General features: G+C 48.4%; 1 protein-coding gene across 1 annotated transcript in view; it reads left to right on the plus strand.

The window, feature by feature from the left end:
* RORA (RAR related orphan receptor A) overlaps positions 1-24028 on the plus strand; it is a 523174-nt gene that overhangs the window by 20438 nt on the left and 478708 nt on the right. The window contains 1 exon segment of the mRNA XM_060259894.1: positions 9982-10113. Coding sequence (XP_060115877.1) covers positions 9984-10113 — 130 coding nt within the window. The 5' untranslated portion in view covers positions 9982-9983.

A 24028-nucleotide genomic window follows, 5' to 3' on the forward strand; every position in this document is an offset into this window, starting at 1 on the left:
CATTACATCAATTATACTTATAAAACATAGTTAAAACAATTACAAATTATTAAAATTAGCATAACAATAAGGCGTTAACAATAAAGCGTTATAAACAGGTTATCAGTGAGTTTCAAAGAATAAAAGCATTTTCAGCAGCCTCTAGCTTTGTCACTAGTTTTGTCACTGGTTGAAGGCCATCTTGAAAAGGTGGGTCTTACAGGCCCTGCGGAATCCCTGTTGTTACTGGGGTCCGTCTGCCTCCTTTGCAGTCCCTTCAGTGCTGAATTTGTTCGTTTCTCTTACTCACGCCGTTGATACCAAATAAGAGCGAAACATGTAAATGCTAACAGGGGTGATTCAGCACGAGGAAACTGGTGCGGAATCAAAAACTCCCAAAGCTGTTTCTCACCAGGCAGGAAGGAAATTGGGATGGAGAAATTCAGATCAAAACAGCAAGGCTGTGAAATTTGCTCTCATCTCTACCACAGTGTTCTTTCTTTCTTTCTTTTTTTGACGGATGAACAGGAAAATTGGGGCTGGTGTGTGTTCAAAGCATGGCTCTCTAGAGAAAAGGGATTGCTCATAAGTTCTGGCTGAGCAGATCTGATCCGATTGCAGGAGAGTCAGTTGCCCTAGGTGGCCGATGAAGCATTATGGTTATGAGGGAGAGCTGTGAGCTGCTGTGAATTGGGAAGGGTGACCGCCAAGGATTACCAGGGGTGTGACGCACAGTCAGGCAATGGCAAACCACCTCTGAAATAAGTCTGTTGCCTTAAAAAACAAGTCTAACTCACTATCTTGTGGTGCATAACACTCAGGGGTGGGATTCTAGCATTCCTTTGCATATTAGGCCACACACCCCTGATATAGCCAATCCTCCATGAGCTCACAAAAAAGAGCCTTGTAAGCTCTTGGAGGATTGGCTACATCAGGGGTGTGTTGTCTAATGTACAAAGGAGCTCCTGCTAGAATTCCACCCCTGATAACACTAAAAGTGCTTAGAACTTCTGGCTGTCAGACAATCTTAGTATCTCCTGGCTGTTCTGCACACATTGCCGTATGAAAATTAACAGCACCTACTGCCTGGTCCTTTTAAATGGCAGTGCTGGGGATCGAACCGGGAACCTTCTGAAGTCCAAGTAGGTGCTCTATTAGCCACTGCCCCTCCTCATCCAGAGTAAGTCCAGTCCAACCCCGCTAACGTCTCTCTCACGACTCAAAGTCAACATGATCTGTGTGAACTGTAAACTTCTAAGCTAATTAAGCCTCTTTGGTGTAGTGGTTAAGTGTGCGGACTCTTATCTGGGAGAACCGGGTTTGGTTCCCCACTCCTCCACTTGCACCTGCTGGAATGGCCTTGGGTCAGCCGTAGCTCTGGCAGAGGTTGTCCTTGAAAGGGCAGCTGCTGTGAGAGCCCTCTCCAGCCCCACCCACCTCACAGGGTGTCTGTTGTGGGGGAGGAAGATAAAGGAGATTGTGAGCCGCTCTGAGACTCTTCGGAGTGGAGGGCGGGATATAAATCCAATATCTTCTTCTCTCTTGGTCCGTGGCTCTAGCCAGCAAAAGCCAACTTGAATAAAGCAACCTCAGGCTGTTACTAGGGGACAGAGAGATCCTCTTCATGCACTCATACAGAGTTGCATTGAAGCTGGCTCTCTGAGCTCAGTCCTATAGCACTTTGACTGTGTGTGCATATGAATAGTACCTCTTCAAGGGTGGGGCCAGTGCTGTAGTCTTTCCTGCGTGATCAGCATCCAACTAGGAAAAATAATGCCGATTCAATGGAGAATTACTGGGGCTCATGAGATTGCAGTCTTCAGAGACAGTGGTTTTGTTTTGTGTTTCTTGCTGTCAAGTAACAGCTGAGTTACGGGCGACCTTGTAGGATTTTCAAGGCAAGAGACATTTCAGAGGTGGTTGGCCATTGCCTGCTTCTACGTCATGACCCTGGTGTTCCTTGGAGGTCGGCCTTCCAAATACTATCCAAATACAGCTTAGCTTCTGAGATCAGATGAGATCAGACTAACCTGGGCCATCCAGGTCAAAGTATAAACAGCACATCTGCAGAAAACCTCCATGAAACCTCCAAAAATGGGACCTTCCATGTGAGTCAGATCAAGATGTGGGTCAGCGAGTGTTTATCTTAGGCAGAAAGCAGTTGTGGGGTGAAACTTGGCTTTAACTGATTTTTAAGCCAGATATCTCACAACCACATGGGAAGAGGCTTGCTGGATCAGACCAGTGAGGGTCAGTCTAGTCCAGCATCCTGTCTCACACAGTGGCCAACCAGTTCCTCTGGAGGGCCAACAACAGGGCAGAGAGGCTGAGGCCTTCCCCTGAGAAGGACATAAGAATAGCCCTGCTGGGTCAGACCAGGGAGGGTCCATCTAGTCCAGCCTCCTGTCTCACACAGCGGCCAACCAGTCCCTCTGGAGGGCCAACAACAGGGCAGAGAGGCTGAGGCCTTTCTCTGAGAAGAACATCAGAAGAGCCCTGCTGGGTCAGACCAGGGAAGGTCCATCTAGTCCAGCCTCCTGTCTCACACAGTGGCCAGCCAGTTCCTCTGGAGGGCCAACAACAGGGCAGAGAGGCCGAGGCCTTCCCCTGAGAAGAACATCAGAAGAGCCCTGCTGGGTCAGACCAGGGAGGGTCCATCAAGTCCACCTCCTGTCTCACACAGTGGCCAGCCAGTTCCTCTGGAGGGCCAACAACAGGGCAGAGAGGCCTTCATAAGAACATCAGAAGAGCCCTTCTGGATCAGACCAGGGAGGGTCCATCTAGTCCAGCCTCCTGTCTCACACAGAGGCCAACCAGTTCCTCTGGGGGGGCCAACAACAGGGCAGAGAGGCCAAGGTCTTCCCCTGATGTTTCATCCTGGCTTTGAGAGGTTTAGTGCCTCTGAATGTGGAGGTTCCCCTCAGCCGCCACGGCTGGTAGCCATTGATAGATTTATCCCCCATCAACGTATCTAATCCTTCTTTAAAGCTGTTGATTCAGACATCCTCTGACAGCAAATCCCACATTTCAGTCACTCTAGTCTTGCCTTTTGTCTGTCCTGAACCTACTGCCCGTCCGCTTCGTCAGAGGTCCTCTAGTTCAAGTCTTTTCCATTTTTTCTTGAAGCACAACAGGGCCCAACGTACCACCATGTTTTATTGTATGGCTTTAAATGGTTGATCTAAAGATGATGAACAGTCTTTTTGCGATGGCGACGTTTAGGCCCTCAGGTCCTTAAATCAGCGATGTCGGTTTATGGCTTTACAGTTTTTTAAAAATATATATATATACTGAGTGTTGCTGTATTTCAAGCCAAGAGACGGCAAGCATCTTTCTCTTCTTCAAACTCAGATTCATGGCTCTGGCTTGAATTATCATATCATAAATTCACAGCAATCCGTCTTTCCTCAGGTGGCTACAGTGTCCTTTATCTGCTGATCTCAAGTTACAGCCTTCTTATTAACTAGCATCGGTGTCAGTTTGGTGTAGTGGTTAAGTGCGCGGACTCTTATCTGGGAGAACCGGGTTTGATTCCCCACTCCTCCACTTGCACCTGCTGGAATGGCCTTGGGTCGGCCATAGCTCCGGCAGGAGTTGTCCTTGAAAGGGCCAGTATGGTGTAGTGGTTAAGTGTGTGGACTCTTATCTGGGAGAACCGGGTTTGATTCTCCACTCCTCCACTTGCACCTGCTGGAATGGCCTTGGGTCAGCCATAGCTCTGGCAGAGGTTGTCCTTGAAAGGGCAGCTGATGTGAAAGCCCTCTCAGCCCCACCCACCTCACAGGGTGTCTGTTGTGGGGGAGGAAGGGAAAGGAGATTGTGAGCTGCTCTGAGACTCTGAGTGGAGGGCGGGATATAAATCCAATGTCGTCGTCATCTTCTTTTTCTTTTTTAAGGCAACCGGAACTTCCCTCTGTATTTAACCAGTGATTGCCCTAAACCTCCTCACCTGGGAAAGGTATTTCGTTGACACAAAACATGCAGGGAAAAAGAGTGGATGCCACAATCCACAAAAACCAAGGGATCCAAATGGGACAATACAAACTCAGGGAGACGTCATCGGCAGTGTTCCCTCTAAACTGAGTTAGCATGAGCTGGCTCACAGATTTTTAGCCTCCAGCTCACACATTTTTGTCTTAGCTCAGGAAGGATGACTCCAGAGCAAAACAATTGATGCAGCAGCTCCCAACTTTAATGCCAGTAGTTCACAAAATAGAATTCTTGCTCACAAGACTCTGCAGTTTAGAGGGAACGTTGGTCATCGGAGGTTTTCTGCCTTGCCAGAACCAACTCTGGCAAAAAGAAACACTTAAGAGTCAATCCTCCCTCTAAGCAGTGTAGTCTTGTGAGCAAAAATTCTACTTTGTGAGCTACTGGAATAAAGTTGTGAGCTACTACATAAATTAGTTTGCTCTGGGGCCATTTCTCCTGAGCTAAGACAACAATTGCTGAGCAGACAGGTTAAAACGGATAAAAGGAAGTACTTCTTCACCCAAAGGGTGATTAACATGTGGAATTCACTGCCACAGGAGGTGGTGGCGTCCACAAGCATAGCCACCTTCAAGAAGGGGTTAGATAAAAATATGGAGCAGAGGTCCATCAGTGGCTATTAGCCACAGTGTGTGTGTGTGTGTGTGTGTGTATGTATATATATATATATATATATATTTGGCCGCTGTGTGACACAGAATGTTGGACTGGATGGGCCATTGGCCTGATCCAACATGGCTTCTCTTATGTTCTTATGTGACACAGAGTGTTGGCCTGGATGGGCCACTGGCCTGATCCAACAGGGCTTCTCTTATGTTCTTATGTGACACAGAATGTTGGACTGGATGGGCCATTGGCCTGATCCAACATGGCTTCTCTTATGTTCTTATGTGACACAGAGTGTTGGCCTGGATGGGCCACTGGCCTGATCCAACAGGGCTTCTCTTATGTTCTTATGTGACACAGAATGTTGGACTGGATGGGCCATTGGCCTGATCTAACATGGCTTCTCTTATGTTCTTATGTAATGTGTGAGCTGGAGGCTAAAAAACTGTGAGCTAGCGCACACTAACTCAGCTGAGAAGGAACACTGCTTAGAGTAATACTGCAATACCTCTATGGTACCATAGAGTTTTCTTCCCAAATTGCTAGAGCGTCCAGGGAAACCATAAGAGTTTTCCTGGAAGCTCCTAGAGCTCCAAGAAGCCATCTGGTCCCAGAGAAAGATTGGGATGCCCAATGTAGAGATGTTTCCGACTATGGAGCCAGTGTTAGAGTCGGCATGTTCTATACCCTGTTCGAAACCTCACGGAAATTCCACATCTTTTGTCAGGTAAGGCAAGGTAACATGACCGTTAAAAGCTGGTGAAGAAACACAAGGCAGAAAAATGTCACCCTCACGAACACCTGGTTTTGCTCATTTCCAGCAGCCGGGGGGGAGGAAAAGTGCTACTTACTGAGGGAAGCACTAATTATCCAACGAATTGAAACTATAACTATAGAGAGCTGAATGCCTTTCCCCACCTCTTCCCTGTGATGAGCTGCATGTCATATCCTATCATCCTCTCTTCCAAAAATTTAAACCAAGATCATTTATGCTTTTATATTTGTCTTAACTGTTTTTTTAAATGTTTTTGTTTCCTTTTGCTTTTCCTTAGAGACCCCTCCTTCCCAGCCAATGTTTTAATTGCCGCTTTTTTTGCTTTTGTATCTATATTAAATGTTTTTAAAAATGCTTTTCTTTCCTTTCTTCTTTCTATAATCGTTCATTCCTGACCAATCTTTTAATAGTTTCTTTTTATGCTTTTGTATCTATTTTAGCTGTTTAAAAATGTTTTTGTTTCATTTTGCCTTTCCTTAATGATCTCTCCTTCCCAAACAATGTTTTAATTGTTGCTTTTTTATGATTTTGTATCTATTTAAACTGGTTTTTTGAGCCAGTTTGTTGTAGTGGTTAAGTGTGCAGACTCTTATCTGGGAGAACCGGGTTTGATTCCCCACTCCTCCACTTGCACCTGCTGGAATGGCCTTGGGTCAGCCATAGCTCTGGCAGAGGTTGTCCCTGAAAGGGGGCAGCTGCTGGGAGAGCCCTCTCCAGCCCCACCCACCTCACAGGGTGTCTGTTGTGGGGGAGGAAGGTAAAGGAGATTGTGAGCCGCTCTGAGACTCTTCGGAGTGGAGGGCAGGATATAAATCCAATATCTTCATCTACCTCACAGGGTGTCTGTTGTGGGGGAGGAAGGTAAAGGAGATTGTGAGCTGCTCTGAGACTCTTCGGAGTGGATGGCGGGATATAAATCCAATATCTTCATCTACCTCACAGGGTATCTGTTGTGGGGGAGGAAGGGAAAGGAGATTGTGAGCCGCTCTGAGACTCTTCGGAGTGGAGGGCGGGATATAAATCCAATATCTTCATCTACCTCACAGGGTGTCTGTTGTGGGGGAGGAAGGGAAAGGAGATTGTGAGCCGCTCTGAGACTCTTCGGAGTGGAGGGCGGGATATAAATCCAATATCTTCATCTACCTCACAGGGTGTCTGTTGTGGGGGAGGAAGGTAAAGGAGATTGTGAGCCGCTCTGAGACTCTTTGGAGTGGAGGGCGGGATATAAATCCAATATCATCATCGTCTTCTTCTTCTTCTTCTTCTTCTTCTTCTTCTTCTTCTTCTTCTTCTTCTTCTTCTTCTTCTTCTTCTTCTTCTTCTTCTTCTTCTTCTTCTTCTTCTTCTTCTTCTTCTTCTTCTTCCCTTTTGCTTTTCCTGAGTGATCCCTCCTTTCTGGTCAATGTTTTAATTGTTCCTTTTGATGCTTTTGCATCTATTTTAACTGCTTTTTAAATGGTTCAAATGTTTTTGAGGGGGTTCATCTTAACGGTTTTAATCTGCAGTTCTATTATGTGGGTCTTAAATTGTTGGCTGCCTTGGTGGCCCTTTCTCTCTTGGAGAGTGGCGTGATTTCAGATGTCCAACGACAATAGCAGGCGTGGCTGGATGTGTGATATGCAGAGCGTTAGTAGGCATGCAGTTCGGCATCTGAAATCACTCCACTCTCCAAGACTAAAGGACAGGTGGATTCGCATTCTAGCTGGGTCTGAAGAGGTGAGTGGTGACTCATAAAAGCTCCTACCCTGCCACGAATTGGGTTAGTCTTTACAGCAGTGGTGCCAAACTCATTCGTTAACAATGGCTGGAACTGACATAAATGTCTGTTTGTCGGATCTGGCCGTGTCTGCCATAAAATGTAATGCTAAGTACCGGAGAGAAAAACTTTCTAAAGGACACAAGCAAACTTGATTAAGCAATTGCTTCCTAGCAGTGAAAGCAGCTGGTTGACTGGAGAAGGCACAAAAGTCTGGTTCTCCCAGGTCCCCCCAACCCCCAGTTCTCATCACTCCTGCATTTTCCACAGAAGGCTGAGGGGAAGGCCTGACAGAAAGACTGTTTCCAAACCTCCAGGGGTCACCTTTTGTCCTCCCATGACCCCTTTCCTCTCAGGGCTGAGAACAGCATCAGGTGCTTGTGTAGGGTTGCCAATCCCCAGGTGGGGGCAGGGGATCCCCCAGTTTGGAGACCCTCCCCCCGCTTTAGGGTCGTCAGAAAGTGGGGGGGAGGGGAGGGAAATGTCTGCTGGGAACTCTATTATTCCCTATGGGGATTTATTCCCATAGAAAATCATGGAGAATTGATCTGCGGGTATTTGGGGCTCTGGGGGGGTTGTTTTTTGGGGTAGAGGCACCACATTTTCAGTATAGCATCTAGTGCCTCTCCCCAAAATACCCCCCAAGTTTCAAAAAGACTGGACCAGGGGGTCCAATTCTATGAGCCCCAAAAGAAGGTGCCCCTATCCTTCATTATTTCCTATGGAAGGAAAGAATTGAAAAGGTGTGCCGTCCCTTTAAATGTGATGGCCAGAACTCCGTTTGGAGTTCAATTATGCTTGTCACAGCCTTGGCTCCACATCTAATATCTCCTGGCTCCACCCCCAAAGTCCCCAGATATTTCTTGAATTGGACTTGGCAACCCTATGCTTGTGGGACAGATAGGTGCCCTGGATGGGCTGGTTCAGGCCTGCGGGCTGGATGTTTGACACCCCTGCTTTAAGTGGCTCCTGGACTCTTGTTCTTTTCTGCTTCTGCATGCAGACTAACATGGCTACCCATCTTGGTGGCCCTTGTAAGGGCAGTAAGTTGGGATACAAATATTGTGAATAAATTAAATAGAAGTAGAAGAGCCCCGTGGCGCAGAGTGGTAAAGCTGCAGTACTGCAGTTCAAGCTCTCTGCTCACAACCTGAGTTCGATTCTGGCGGAAGATGGGTTCAGGTAGCTAGAGATGTGAAGGCCCGGGGAAAAAACTGGAAAAATTCGGAAAAAACCCATTTTTGCCCGTTTTTTTTTCCTGAAGCCTTTTTTTGTTTCTTTTCTGAAAAATTGAAAAAAAAAAAGAACAAAAATTGATTATGGAATGTTTTATTTATTTTAGCATGATGAATAAAATACTTTAAGACAAAGTGTTCAAATATTTTCCAAATCATTTCTAAAAAAATATGTATGGTATCAGATTATTCTAATTTCTGTGCACTGGAGACAAGCAAATCCTAGGTCATGCCCATTCAGTGAAACTTAGTCCTACACTCCCTTCTGTACACTTTCCCCCTCTTCAATTCTTGTTATGAGAATGAGGGTTTTTTTAAACATTTTTATTTAATAATGTGCAGAGGAAATATGAATAATGGTTACGTCTGGATTTTTAGAAAGTGTTTTGTGGAGGTTTTTTGTCTGTTCCACATAAACTAGTAAACAGTTCAGGAGAGTGTTGCTCCATTTGTTACAATTACAAATAAATATTATTTTAAAAGTAAATTCTGTTTGTAATAATTGTTTGGACACACTATCTTTTTGATATGCTAGTTGTGATAATTTCATGCCAAGTAAAATTGTCCGTAGTCATATTTTATGTTCCTAAAGTAACAGAATGACTTTCAATCTGGAAAAGAAAAAGAAAGTGCTCATATAGCATTTTTTTTTCAATTTTTCCAAAAATTTCCTATTTTTTTTCCTGGGGGGAGGGCAGGGAGAAACGGAAAAAAATCTGTTTTTTCCCCCAAACTTAAAAAATTCCGGAAATTTTACATCTCTACAGGTAGCTGGCTCCAGGTTGACTCAGCCTTCCATCCTTCTGAGGTCAGGAAAATGAGCACCCAGCTTGCTGGGGAGAAAGTGTGGATGACTGGGGAAGGCAAGGGCAAACCACCCCCTTAAAAAGTCTGCTGTGAAAATATTCTGATGCAATGTCACCCCAGAGTTGGGAACAACTGGTTCTTGCACAGGGGACTACCTTTACCTTTATATTGGGTACGTTCCAAGACCAAAACGGCCCAAGATAGCCTGATCTTATCATATCTTGGAAGCTCAACAGGGTCAATGCTGGTTAGTGTTTGGATGGGAGACCACCAAGGTTGCTACACAGAGGCAGGCAATGGTAAACTACGGGCGTTTTCGCACTGACCTTAATTGGCAGCGACGTCCCTCTTCACCGCGCAGGATCTGCGCGGATTTCGCACCAATTGCTGCGGAGCACCCGGAAAAGCCGCAAAGTCCCGCGGCTTTTGTGGCGCAAATGTAAACTGCCAAAAACCAGTTTACATTTGCGCCGCAAAAGCCGCGGGACTTTGCGGCTCTTCCGGGTGCTCCGCAGCAATTGGTGCGAAATCTGCGCAGATCCTGCACGGTGAAGAGGGACGTCGCTGCCGATTAAGGTCAGTGCGAAAACGCCCTACCTCTGAACCTCTTACCTGGAAAACCCAATTGGGTTCTTCTGAATCTCTCTTGCCTTGAGAACCTTATGGGGACACTATAAGTTGGTTGCAGCTTCTGCCACCGCATTGGGTACACAATGATCCCAATGGAAGTGCAATGGAAATACGGGTTTCACAGGCGGATGGAATAATAAGAATAGAACAAAAACAAGCCAAGTCTTTGAAACAAGCGCATCTTTGTACATTGCTCGTTGCAGGTATGAATCCAGGTTTTGACATGATGACCAAAAAAGATCTTCGCACATCTCTCATTGCAGCTTTCAGACCTTTCCCAAGGGCGGCTCAAGGTAGGCCCAAATGCAGACTTCCAAACCAGAGGTGTTTGTTGGGTGAGTGACAGCTGCAGGGGCTTGTTCTGACAGGGATGGTTGTGACCCTTTTGTGGCAATCTTCCACACGCATCATATTGGCATGAAAATACTGTTCCTTCTCACTGCCTTGACTGTTGCTCCAGTGTGGATAGAAAACGCCGTTAAATTAAAGGTTTGCCAGGGCAGGAATAACAAAAAGACTGTTAAGTACTAATCGTATGAAAGGACTGCATTTTTCCTTCATCTGATTTTATTTCCCTTTCACGGAGTTGTTTCATTTCTGATTCGTATCAAGTGGTCAGATTCCTTTAGCCTCACTCTCTCTCATCTATCGATTCATTACCAAGAAATGACAGAAACCTCACTGTCTCTGTGAATATGCTTGGTCATTTATGAGAGTTCTGTGGAACAGAATCAGCAAAGAGCTAGTAGCGGGACGGTTGACTGGAGCTGTATGGAGGAGACTTGGGTTTGAATCTGGAGCTGAAATCAAGTCTTGTTTGGTGTAGTGGTGAAGTGCGCGGACTCTTATCTGGGAGAAGCGGGTTTGATTCCCCACTCCTCCACTTGCACCTGCTGGAATGGCCTTGGGCAGCCATAGCTCTAACAGGAGTTGTCCTTGAAAGGGCAGCTGCTGCGATAGCTGCTGCGATAGTCGTCTTCTTCAGAGCTCTCTCAACCCCACCCACCTCACGGGGTGTCTGTTGTGGGGGGAGAATATATAGGAGATTGTGAGCCACTCTTGAGTCTCTGATTCAGAGAAAAGGGCAGGGTATAAATCTGCAGTCTTCTTCTTCAGAGCTCTCTCAGCCCCACCCACCTCACAGGGTGCCTGTTGTGGGGGGAGAAAATATAGGAGATTGTGAGCCCCTCTGAGTCTCTGATTCAGAGAGAAAGGCGGGGTATAAATCTGCAGTCGTCTTCTTCAGAGCTCTCTCAACCCCACCCACCTCACAGGGTGCCTGTTGTGGGGGGAGAAAATATAGGAGATTGTGAGCCACTCTTGAGTCTCTGATTCAGAGAAAAGGGCAGGGTATAAATCTGCAGTCTTCTTCTTCAGAGATTGTGAGCTGCTCTGAGTCTCTGATTCAGAGAAAAGGGCGGGGTATAAATCTGCAGTCGTCTTCTTCTTCTTCAAGATTCCTTTGAGCAGATCTCATTTTGGGCAGGATCTCACAGGAACAGAGCTCTAGAACCTCTAAATTTTACTGTGCTCTTTCTTTCTTAACACCCCCCCTCCACCAACACAAACACACCACCATGTTGTGAGCCGCCCTGAGCCTGCCCTGGCAGGGAGGGCGGGATACAAATTAAAAGTATTATTATTATTATTATTACCACCAAGAATTGCTTCTGGGCTCCATGGTTCAAACCCCTTGTGAGAATTTTGCTGGGTGAATTTGGGGCATCAAATACTCTCCAAACAGCCTGTGTTTTTGCTCACTATTCACTGAACAGTTAATATCAGCACTTGCTATTCTGTGAGACTAGTGTATGTTTCCCACCTAGATTTAATTATACATATATATATTTGGCTGTTGATAACTGACAGGTCTTTTTTTCAGAACACATTTTACATTATTGATCCATAGTGTCTGCAATTAAAGGGATGGGACACCTTTTCTGTGAAGAAAGGTTAAAGACGTTAGGACTCTTTAGCTTGGAGCAGGGGCAGAATTCTAGCAGGAGCTCCTTTGCATATTAGGCCACACACCCCGATGTAGCCAATCCTGCAGAAGCTTACAAGAAGGAGCCTTGTTAGCTCTTGGACGATTGGCTGCATCAGGGGTGTGAGACCTAATATGCAAAGGAGCTCCTGCTAGAATTTCACCCCTGACTTGGAGAAATGCGGGGTGACGTGATAGAGGTTTACAGGATTAAGCATGGGATAGAGAAGGTTGAGAAAGAAGTCTTTTTCTCCCTTTCTCACCGTACAAGAACTCATGAGCATTAAATGACATTGCTGAGCAGTAGGCTTAGAACAGATAAAAGGAACTACTTCTACACCTTTCACGTAATTAACACATGGAATTCACTGCTGCAGGAAGCAATGGCGGCTACAAGCATAGACAAGTTGGAGCGGATTGGATAAACATATGGGGAAGAGGTCCATCAGTGACTATCAGCCACAAGGTATAAATGGAACACTCTCTTTGGGGCAGTGATGCTCTGTATTCTCGGTGCTTGGGAGGCAACAGCAGGAGGACTTCAGGAGTTCTGGCCCCGCTAGTGGACCTCCTGATGGCCCCTGGGTTTTGGCCACTGTGTGACAGAGTGTTGGACTGGATGGGCCACTGGCCTGATCCAACACGCCTTCTCTTATGCTTTTATGCCTGGGGCAGTGATGCTCTGTCTTCTTGGTGTTTGGGGTGGGGGCAACAGTGGGAGGGCTTCTGGAGTTCTGGCCCTGCTGGTGGACCTCCCAATGGCATCTGGATTTTGGCCACTGTGTGACAGAGTGTTGGACTGGATGGGCCAGTTGGTCTGATCCAACATGGCTTCTCTTAGGTTCTCATGTTCTAATTGTGTAGCTTTGGTTCTTTGCAGTGCGGCTTTCATTGGAGAATTTCTGGTTCTCCGCTATTAGTTTCAATACGGAAGTTGCCACAGGGTTTCTGCTTCAGGCATCAAAATAAATTGGGCCACCCCAGGCCCGTAGCTATGGGGGATCTGGGAGGGGCCAGATCCCACTAATCTTCCCCCTGCTTTACCTTTCTGGCCCCTCCACTGCTCGCCTGCCACCGTGCTCACCCTCCTGCCGCCTTCCTCGCCCATCAGCCACCTTTCTCACCTGCCTTTCTGTGCTGCCCATTACCTTTCACAGTCACCAGCTGCCTTTCTTGCTCACCAACCACCTTCCTCGCCTGTCTTCTTCAGTTGCCCGCCGCCAATTTGGTGTTGTGGTTAAGTGTGCGGACTCTTATCTGGGAGAACCGGGTTTGATTCCCCACTCCTCCACTTGCAGCTGCTGGAATGGCCTTGGGTCAGCCATAGCTAGTGCAAGAATTGTCCTTGAAAGGGCAGCTTCTGGGAGAGCTCTCTCAGCCCCACCTACCTCACAGGGTGTCTGTTGTGAGGGGAGAAGGTATAGGAGGTTGTGAGCCACTCTGAGATTCTGAGATTTGGAGTGGAGGGCGGGATATAAATCCAATATCATCATCTTCTTCTTCTTCCTCGTTTGCCCACCCCCACAGCCCCCCCACCTAAATTTTTATCCCCTGGACCCCCCTCCCCATCTAAACTTTTTTGGCGACAGGTCTGGGCAATCTCTATTTCCGCCTTACCTTTCCTTTTCCTCGCCTTGGAGTTTCCTTCCTCAGTCTCTCAGATCATCTGCTAGATTTCAAGGAGCAGTTGGGGTTCTCAGACAGCAATCTCTGAACTGTTGATCCTCTGCGAAACGAAGACAGAAATGCAAACACCAAGCTGGCACAGAGACGGAGGAGGCAGGAACGGCCACAGGTCAGCGGTTGGCAGATGGCACAGAGAACTTGGGAGGCACCTGACAGATGGCGGGAGAACCGTGGCCCAGGCAGAAGCGCTCGGCTCTCGTGAAAGGAGCTTTGGAGAGCCGCATCAGAAGTCAATCCTTTTCCTGGAGATTTACTGGAGGCATGCTAAGCGTTCGCCTCTAGGGACAGTCGAGCGGGGCAGAATTAACTCCAACGCTAAGTACGGTGTAGCGGTTAGCTAGTGTTTTGTGGCCCAGACTGTGGGGGAGGAATCAGCGGTATGTAAAATATGCTGTTCTCTGCCTGAAGCTCAATCTGCTGTCTTTGGGGTGTAAAATATAGAGCAGTGGTCCCCAACCTTTTTGGCACCAGGGACCGGTTTTATGGAAGGCAATTTTTTCATGGACCCGGCGAAGGGTGGGGCGTGATGGTTTTGGGATGATACAACTGTGCACTTTATTTCAATTAGTTTGGTGTGGTGGTTAAGTGTGCAGACGCTTATCTGGGAGAACCGAGTTTGACTTCCCACTCTACCACTTGCAGCTGCCGGAATGGCCTTGGGTCAGCCAGAGTTCTAAGTGTGCAGACTCTTCTCTGGGAGAACCGGGTTGGATTCCTCACTCCTCCACTTGCAGCTGTTGGAATGGCCTTGGGTCAGCCATAGCTCTAAGTGTGCAGACTCTTATCTGGGAGAACTGGGTTTGACTCCCCACTCCACCACTTGCAGCTGCCGGAATGGCCTTGGGTCAGCCATAGCTCTAAGTGTGCAGACTCTTATCTGGGAGAACCAGGTTTGATTCCCCACTCCTCAACTTGCAGCTGCTGGAATGGCCTTGGGTCAGCCATAGCTCTAAGTGTGCAGACTCTTATCTGGGAGAACTGGGTTTGACTCCCCACTCCACCACTTGCAGCTGCCGGAATGGCCTTGGGTCAGCCATAGCTCTAAGTGTGCAGACTCTTATCTGGGAGAACCAGGTTTGATTCCCCACTCCTCAACTTGCAGCTGCTAGAATGGCCTTGGGTCAGCCATAGCTCTAAGTGTGCAGACTCTTATCTGGGAGAACCGGGTTGGATTCCCCACTCCTCCACTTGCAGCTGCCGGAATGGCCTTGGGTCAGCCATAGCTCTTCTAGGAGTTGTCCTTGAAAGGGCAGCTTCTGGGAGAGCTCTCTCTGAGTCCCACCCACTTCACAGGGTGTCTGTTGTGGGAGACAAAGGTAAAGGAGATTGTGAGACACTCTGAGACTATGAAATTCGGAGTGGAGGGCAGGATATAAATTCAATGTTGTCTTTTTCTTCTTATTATTATTACTACACTGTAATACATAACGAAATAAGTATACAACTCATGACCCAGTTGCTAACACGCTATGGACCAGTACTGGTCCACAACCTGGGGTTGGGGACCCCTGCTATGGTGGGTTCAATGCAAGGAGGAGACGCGGTTGCAGTCATCATAGCTCTCTTTATTAGTTACAGCAGGGTAACGGCTGCACTAGAAGACTGCTCAACTGGGCCAACTATATACAAGTCAAGGTTCCCACGCTAGGATGCCTTTGGATCCTGCAAACCAGCAGGAGGCTTCTGATTGGGCCAGGGCAGCAGAGATTTGGATCCTCCTTCCCCTTGTTCCTGAGTCCCCAATCTCAGTCCTCAAGGCTCCAGTGAGCCAGGCAGGAACACACATAATAATATTCACATTAGTCCACATACACAACAGGGTGAAAAGATTCCGTCTTCTGGGCCAGTTTTACTTTCTGTTGAAATACAGTACAGGTTTTATACCGTCATCACCTGCGACTCCTCGAGCGCTTTCATCAGCGCTGCCTTCGCACCATCCTCAACATCCACTGGAGTGACTTTGTGACCAACACTGAAGTCCTCAAGCGGGCGGAGGTTACCAGTATCGAGGCACTGCTGCTGAAGACGCAGCTGCGCTGGGCAGGGCATATTTCTAGGATGGAAAACCACCGCCTTCCCAAGATTGCCCTGTATGGCGAACTCTCCACCGGCCATCGAAATAGAGGGGCACCAAAGTAGAGGTACAAGGACTCCTTGAAGAAATCCCTTGGCACCTGTCGCATCAACCATCACCAGTGGTCTGACCTAGCCTCAGATCGCAAAGCATGGAGGCACACCATCCACCAGGCTGTCTCTTCCTTTGAGAACGCACGCATAGCTGGTCTTGAGGACAAAAGGAGATTGAGGAAGAATCGCACTGCTACAGCACCAACCCTAAATCAGACTTTTCCCTGCAGCCACTGTGGCCGGACCTGCCTGTCCCGCATTGGTCTTGTCAGCCACCAGCGAGCCTGCAGCAGACGTGGACTACTGCACCCTTCTTAAATCTTCGTTCGCGAAGCCAAGCCGAGAGAGAGAGAGAGAGAGAGAGAGAAATACAGTATCGGTTGAAGGCTGTCTTCTGGTGCAGTCCTATGCAACGGAACTCCGGGGTAAGTCCGGAGGAATCAACCAACTCAGACTGGAATAAATCTGCATAGGACTGAGTTGACCATCTTGCCACCGTTTCCGGTAATTTAAGACTGGGGTTAATTAGGCTCCCCAGCCTTTCAGTTTCGTATTAGTTGCTTTTTGAAGTTTTGCAAATAACTGTCCCCAAACTGAACCAAGTTAGAGTCTACCGAATAATGGTGATTAAGAAGAAGACTGCAGATTTATTCCCCGCCTTTGTCTCTGAATCGGAGACTCAGAGCGGCTTACAATCTCCTATATCTTCTCCCCCCACAACAGATACCCCGTGAGTTGGGTGGGGCTGAGAGGGCTCTCACAGCAGCTGCCCTTTCAAGGACAACCTCTGCCAGAGCTATGGCTGACCCAAGGCCATTCCAGCAGCTGCAAGTGGAGGAGCGGGGAATCAAACCCAGTTCTCCCAGATAAGAGTCTGTACACTTAGAGCTCTGGCTGACCCAAGGCCATTCCAGCAGCTGCGAGTGGAGGAGTGGGGAATCAAACCCAATTCTCCCAGACAAGTGTCTGCGCGCTTAACCACGACACCAAACTGGTGGGCCATGTGCTATGTCTGGGTTTACTATGTATAGGTGTGAAAGTTGGACAATGAAGAAAGCTTCCAGAAGAGCTTTTTGACAGAGCAGTTCCTCAGTGGGACAGGCTTTCTCCTCGGGAGGTGGTGGGCTCTCCTTCCTTGGAGGTTTTTCAACAGAGGCTAGATGGCCACCTGACAGCAATGAGGATCCTGTGAATTTAGGGGGAGGTCTTTGTGAGTTTAGAGGGGTTCCTCAGTGGGACAGGCTTCCTCCTCGGGAGGTGGTGGGCTCTCCTTCCTTGGAGGTTTTTCAACAGAGGCTAGATGGCCACCTGACAGCAATGAGGATCCTGTGAATTTAGGGGGAGGTCTTTGTGAGTTTAGAGGGGTTCCTCAGTGGGACAGGCTTCCTCCTCGGGAGGTGGTGGACTCTCCTTCCTTGGAGGTTTTTCAACAGAGGCTAGATGGCCACCTGACAGCAATGAGGATCCTGTGAACGTAGGCAGATCATGAGAAGGAGGGCAGGAAGGGCTGCATCAGGGTTTAGTTCTCGCGGCCCTTTTTTAAATGCCCAGGGAAATGCTGGTCACCACTTTGGGGTCAGGCAGCAATTTTTCTCCAGGCCAGTTTGGCCAGAGATCCTGGAAGTTGTTCCCCCCGCCCCCCATCTTCTGGGTATGGAACAAGGGTCACTGGCCAACCCCCCCTCCCCCCCGATGTAGCCAATCTTCCAAGAGCTTAAAAGGCTCTTTTTTGTAAGCTCTCGTAGGATTGGCTACATCGGGGGGGGGGGTGGCCTAATATGCAGAGGAGCTCCTGCTAGAATTCCACCCCTGGGTGTCAAACTCATTCGTTATGAGGGCTGGATCTGACAGAAACGAGACCTTGTCGGGTCAGGCCATGCGTGTCATAAAATGTAACACCAGGTAGCGGAGATATAAACTTTATAAAGGACACTGACAAACACAAAGAGGTTTTTTTAAAGCTTAAAATAAAACTTGCTTAAAAAATTAGCACTTGCTGGTCTTAAAGGTGCCTTCTTTGTATCTCTCCTGTGCGATCCAGGGAACTGGGCAAAGGAAGCTCTGGCTCTTTCCTTCCTTCCCCAGGGGGTCAGGAGGGGGAGGAGCCTCGGCCAATAGAAGGAAGAGAGGCTTGGCTCAGTAGCTCCACTGTGCAATTGAGAGAGCCTGGCAAAGCAAGCTCTCCCTCCCCCCTTCCTCCCCAAGGCAGGCGCCTCAGCCAATGGAGAAAACAGAGGCTTTGCTCTATAGCTCCTGTGCGATTGAGCAAGCCTGGCAAAGCAAGCTGTGATACAGAAGGAAGCAAGAGAGAGGGAGAAGGAAGCAGATGACAGCCAGTTGCTTGGGGGCTTGATTTGGCTCCCCTATCCTAGAAGCTCAAATGACGAAACTGAGGCTCTTGTACTTTCATCATGTTATGAGAAAACAAGAGTCATGCCACAGCGGCATGATGAAGATTTCCATCCGTCTGCTTTGTACATTTTGGTTCTTTTCCCATTTTTATGGGGGAAAATATTAGAAAGTTTGTCTTAGAGTTAAGGGAGGGACGGTGGCTCAGTGGTAGAGCATCTGCTTGGGAAGCAGAAGGTCCCAGGTTCAATCTCTGGCATCTCCAAAAAAGGGTCCAGGCAAATAGGTGTGAAAAACCTCAGCTTGAGACCCTGGAGAGTCACTGCCAATCTGAGAAGACAATACTGACTTTGATGGACCCAGGGTCTGATTCAGTATAAGGCAGCTTCATATGGATATGGAGTTTAGCAAAATTCTCACAGGGGATTTGAACAATGGAGTCCAGAAGCAAGTATATTTTGGGCAGAGTGGGGGTAAGAAAGAAAGAGTGCAATAAAATGTAGAGGCTCTGGAGTTCCTGCCCAAAATGAGGCCTGGGTGTGGTCAGGTTGAAGGAAGGTAAAAAAGTAGCAAGCCTCTTGCCCTGACAGAGCTCTTTTTCTAGCAGGGGCTCCTCTGCATATTAGGCCACGCCCCCTGATGTAGCCAATCCTCCTGGAGCTTCCAGTAGGCCCTGGACGAAGAGCCCTCTAAGCTCTTGGAGGATTGGCTACATCAGGGGGGCATGGCCGAATATGCAGAGGAGCTCCTGCTAGAAAAAGAGCCCTTCGAATCTTTTTATTAGCTTGCTGGAGCTACAGGTTGTTCATAAGGCACAATTTCACCACCTCGGTTTGGTGCCTGGAGTCAGCATTTTCACAGAGCCTCCGCGTCGCCTTCGGTCTCATTTATGTAACTCTCGCTGAGGTTTTCGGCGGCTTGAGGAGGAAAAGTAAAAGTTTAGGAGTTCAGTGCTCAGCAAGGAGATGTCAGCAAATGTAATGAGGTATCCTGGGTGCGAACTACACTTCACAGGTACTGCGGAGCTGGGAGCACTTGTTATAATAGTGAGTGTGATCCATTATCATCAACACCGCCCACGTGCGCAACCCAATTAAAACAGCTGGGCCGTGTTTCCATACACAACCGGGGAAAGGATACGGAATGTTTTGAAAAGGTGCCCTTTTTCATATTGGGTGTGTGGACGTTTGTGCTTATTGGCGTGCAAGGTGAGGATTAATTCAGGCAAAGGCCTTGCTCTGCTCGGAGAGCCAGTTTGGTGTAATGGTTAGTTGTGCGGACTCTTATCTGGGAGAAACGGGTTTGATTCCCCACTCCTCCACTTGCAGCTGCTGGGATGGCCTTGGGTCAGCCATAGCTCTGGCAGGAGTTGTCCTTGAAAGGGCAGCTGCTGTGAGAGCCCTCTCCAGCCCCACCCACCTCACAGGGTGTCTGTTGTGGTGGGAGGAAGATATAGGAGATTGTAAGCCGCTCTGACTCACTGATTCAGAGAGAAGGGCAGGGTATAAATCTGCAGTCTTCTTCTTCTCAAACTGCATGTCCAAACCTTGCCTCAAACCTCCCAGCCACGAGTACCGCTGTGTCCCCTTTTCTCTTTTTTAATTTTTTGTTTTTGAGCCACTGTACTCCAGACGGCTTTCCGGTGCACCACCAGTTTCTGCATCCACCCGATGCCCACGAACCACAAAGTTCTGGGTTTGAATCTCCCCCTTTCCTTAATGTCAGTGATGCAATCTATTGTCTTCCAGCATCAATCAATCTCTCTGAGAGCCAGTTTGGTGTCGTGGTTAAGTGTGTGGACTCTTATCTGGGAGAACCGGGTTTGATTCTCCACTTGCACCTGTTGGAAGGGCCTTGGGTCAGCCATAGCTCTCGTAGGAGTTGTCCTTGAAAAGGCAGCTTCTGTCAGAGCTCTCTCAGCCCCACCTACCTCACAGGGTGTCTGTTGTGGGGGGAGGGGAAGGTAAAGGAGATTATGACCGCTCTGAGATTCGGAGTGGAGGGCGGGATATAAACCCAATCTCATCATTTGTGGCATCAGTGTCGTCGCCCTCCTCCTCCTCCATCTGGAGAACCGGGTTTGGTTCCCCGCTTCTCCCTCACATGCAGCCAGCTGGTTGATCTTGGGTCAGTCACAGCTCTCTTAGAGCTGTTCCCTCAGAGCTCTCTCAGCCCCACCTACCTCACAGGGTGTCTTCTGTGGGGAAGGGAAGGAGATTGGAAGCCTCTCGGAGAGACTCCTCCTTTTCAACTGGTCTAAAGGACAGGGCTTTTTTTTGGTAAGAATTTCTGACTGAATGTTCGTGAAACGCTTTGACAGGAGCACTGTGTAAACGCCGAGAGTGATGCAAGCACAGCCAGGGGGCCTTTCAGCTGAAGGAAATTTGGGGGCTTAATTATTAGCTAACGAAGCTGGAGATAGATCTATGCTGATTCAGAGCAGGCGTGGAGGATATTAGGCTGAGCACGGCAGACCGCCGACCGGGGTGGATTCTGCCTTATTTGCTTCACTGCATGGCGACAAGACGCTGTTTGGGTTGGAATCTCTTCTCCTTTCGCAGAGCCCCGCCCTTTCTCTTCAGCGTGACACTCGGCCATTTTTACTTAAAAGCCCTACGGGTCTTGCCAGACTAACTTCAGATGATGGGAGATCCACTTGATGGAAGAGTTGATGTTCCACCTGGAATGGAGCTTCTTGGCCGCTCTCTGCAGCTGTGGGGCGAGCGTTGCCAACCCTTCAGGTGGTGGCTGGAGAGCGCCCAGGATTGCAACTGCTCTCCAGGCTACGGGGCCCCTAGAGCAGGGGTGGCCAAACTGTGGCCCTTTCACACATATTTGTGTGGCTCCTGAAGCCCTCGCCGTCCTGTCAGCTGACTTGGAGAAGGCATTTCTCTCTTTAAATCGCTTCTCCAAGCCAGTTGGTGGCTTAAAGAATGAATTTAAAGTTACAGTTGTTTTCTTTCCACCTCTCCACCCCCTCCCTCCCTCCCTCCCTCCCTCCCTTCCTTCCTTCCTTCCTTCCTTCCTTCCTTCCTTCCTTCCTTCCTTCCTTCCTTCCTTCCTTCCTTCCTTCCTTCCTTCCTTCCTTCCTTCCTTCCTTCCCTTTGGATCTCAAGACATCTGACATTTATTCTATGTGGCTCTTGCATTAAGCAAGTATTGGAGTCTTGTGTTCAGTTTTGGGCACCACATTTTAAGAAGGATCTAGACAAGCTGGAAGGGGTCCAGAGGAGGGCGATGAAGACGGTGAGGGGTCTGGAGACCAAGTCCTATGAGGAAAGGTTGAAGGAGCTGGGGATGTTTAGCCTGGAGAGGAGGCAGCTGAGAGGTGATACGATCACCATCCTCAAGTACTTTAAGGGCTGTCCTATAGAGGATGGTGCGGAATTGTTTTCTGTGGCCCCGGAAGATAGGACCAGAACCAACGGGTTGAAATTAAATCAAAAGAGGTTCCAGCTCAACATGAGGAAGAACTTCCTGACCGTTGGAGCAATTCTTCAGTGGAACAGACTTCCTTGGGAGGTGGTGGGCTCTCCTTCCTTGGAGGTTTTTAAACAGAGGCTAGATGGCCACCTGACAGCAATGAAGATTCTGTGAATTTAGGGGGAGGTGTTTGTGAGTTTCCTGCATTGTGCAGGGGGTTGGACTAGATGACCCTGGAGGTACCTTCCAACTCTAGGATTCTATGATTCTAAGTTTGGCCACCCCTGGCCTCGAGAAAATGGCCCTTTGAAAAGTGGATTCTATGGCACTATACCTTGTTGAATTCCCCCCTCTCCCCAAACCCCCCTTCCTCAAGTTCCATGCAGATCCATCACAAATCTTGTGCAAAGATAGTTTCAGAGGGTACTCAGTGTAACCACGTTCAGGGTTGCTGCGTCCCCTGCCCCGGCCAGAGATTGGCGGGGAGGGGGGGGTAGGGTTGCCAGCTCTAGGACAAACTCCTGGAGATTTGGGGATGAGGCCTTGGGAGGATGTGGGGTACGATGTCACCACAGTGGGGCATGATGTCACAGAATCCACCCTCCGAACCATCCAAACAAGAGAGCCAGTTTGGTGTAGTGGCTAAGTGCACGAACTCATCTGGGAGGACTGGGTTTGGTTCCCCACTCCTCCACTAGCAGCTGCTGGAATGGCCTCAGGTCAGCCATAGCTCTCGTAGGAGCTGTCCTTGAAAGGGCATCTTCTGTCAGAGCTCTCTCAGCCCCACCCACCTCACAGGGTGTCTGTTGTGGGGGGAAAAGATAAAGGAGATTGTAAGCCGCTCTAAGACTGATTCAAGGGTGGGGTATAAATCTACGGTCATCTTCCTTTTTCTCCAGGGGAATTGATCTCTGTTGTTTGGAGATAAGCTGTAAATCTGGAGGATCCACCTGGGTCCCGTAGCTGTGTTGGCCTGCAGTAGAAGAGCTAGATTCGAATCCAGTAACTCCTTGGAGGCCAACAAGATTTTTTTTAGGGTCTAAACCAGAGGTGGCCAAACTTGCTTAACATAAGAGCCACATAGAATAAATGTCAGATGTTGGTAGGTAGGTAGGTAGATGATTGATAGATAGATAGATAGATTGATAGATGATAGATAGATAGATAGATAGATAGATGATAGATAGATAGATAGATAGATGATAGATAGAAGATAGATAGATAGATAGATAGATAGATAGATAGATAGATAGATAGATAGATAGATAGATAGGGAGTCATTTTGTAGAAAAAAAGGTGGTGGAGCTCATCCAGGGATTGTTATGCAGCTGCACCTACTATTCAATGGACAAGGTGGGAAGGAGGAGGTGGAACGTGCAGAAAGGCTCAGGAGCTCCTGTGAGCTCCCACTGAATCCGAGGCCTGAGATAGATAGATTAGATAGATAGCTGGGAGGGGGAGGGAGGGGGAGGTAAAAAGAAAGCAACTTTAACTTTTAAATGCCTTCTCCAAGCTGTCAGGTGGCTGGATTGGGGGAAGTGATTTAAAGAGACAAATGCTTTCTCCAAGCTGGGGTGGTGGGAGCTTTAAGAGCCACATAATACGTGTGGAAGAGCCACCCCTGGTCTGAACTTTCAGGAATAGGAGCTCCTGCTAGTCACTAAGGGAAATCTGAACTCGAATTGAGCCGATCTCCTGTGTGACACATTCTTTGGCTCCTGAGTTTCTGCAAAGTGCTTGCTGTTCTTTGGCGGGTGCCCCCGACCTCTCCCTCTCTTACAGCTGGCACACCAGAAGCCGTTGTTATCTTAAAGCTTGGCTTGAGATTTATTAATAGAGGACGGATAAAGGACGGGGATCATTCCCCCTATCATAACCGCCTGGCACGGAGCCAACTGGGGGGAGAAATCCAGTGCGAGATATTCTGCGACTTCCTTTGCTACTTCCTGGCAAACGCTGTCAAGGGAAGGTCATCTGATTCTTTGCCATCAATACAGGAAGGCGATAAATATGTCAAATCACATTCCCTGTCGCAGTCTTCAACCTTGGGGAGAAACACACTTTCTGTTAATGTAAATTGATTCCCCCCCCTCTTAGAATCACTAAAGGGACTGAAGGGGGGGAGTAGGGTTGCCAATCCCCAGGTGGGGGCAGGGGATCCCCCGGTTTGGAGACCCTCCCCCTGCTTCAAAGACATCAGAAAGGGGGGGGAGGAGGGAGGGACATGTCTGCTGGGCACTCCATTATTCCCCATGGAGACCGATTCCCATAGGGTATAATGGAGAATTGATCTGTGGGTGTTTGGGTCTCTGGGGGGGGACTCTGACATGTGGCTCAGGAGTGACATGTGGTTCTTTCACACGTATTGTGTGGCTCTCAAAGCCCCTACTACCCCATTGGCTGGCGTGGAGAAGGCATTTCTCTCTTTAAATCACTTCTCCAAGCCAAGCCAGCTGGCGGCCAACTTGTGAGACGGGTGGGGCTGAGAGAGTTTGGAAAGAACTGTGACTGGCCCAAGGTCACCTAGCAGGCGTCAGGTGGAGGAGGAGAGGAGAATCAAGCCCCATTCTCCAGACCAGAGTCTTAACCACAACCCCACACTGGCTTACTGACACTAAGGCTTTAGCGTTGGGTTTCCAGAAGCAAAAAAACCAAAACTCTCTCATGTAGGGTTCCCAAGT

The sequence above is a fragment of the Heteronotia binoei genome, chromosome 19, assembly GCF_032191835.1.
Source record: "Heteronotia binoei isolate CCM8104 ecotype False Entrance Well chromosome 19, APGP_CSIRO_Hbin_v1, whole genome shotgun sequence".
In the NCBI taxonomy this organism is placed as follows: Eukaryota; Metazoa; Chordata; class Lepidosauria; order Squamata; family Gekkonidae; genus Heteronotia; species Heteronotia binoei.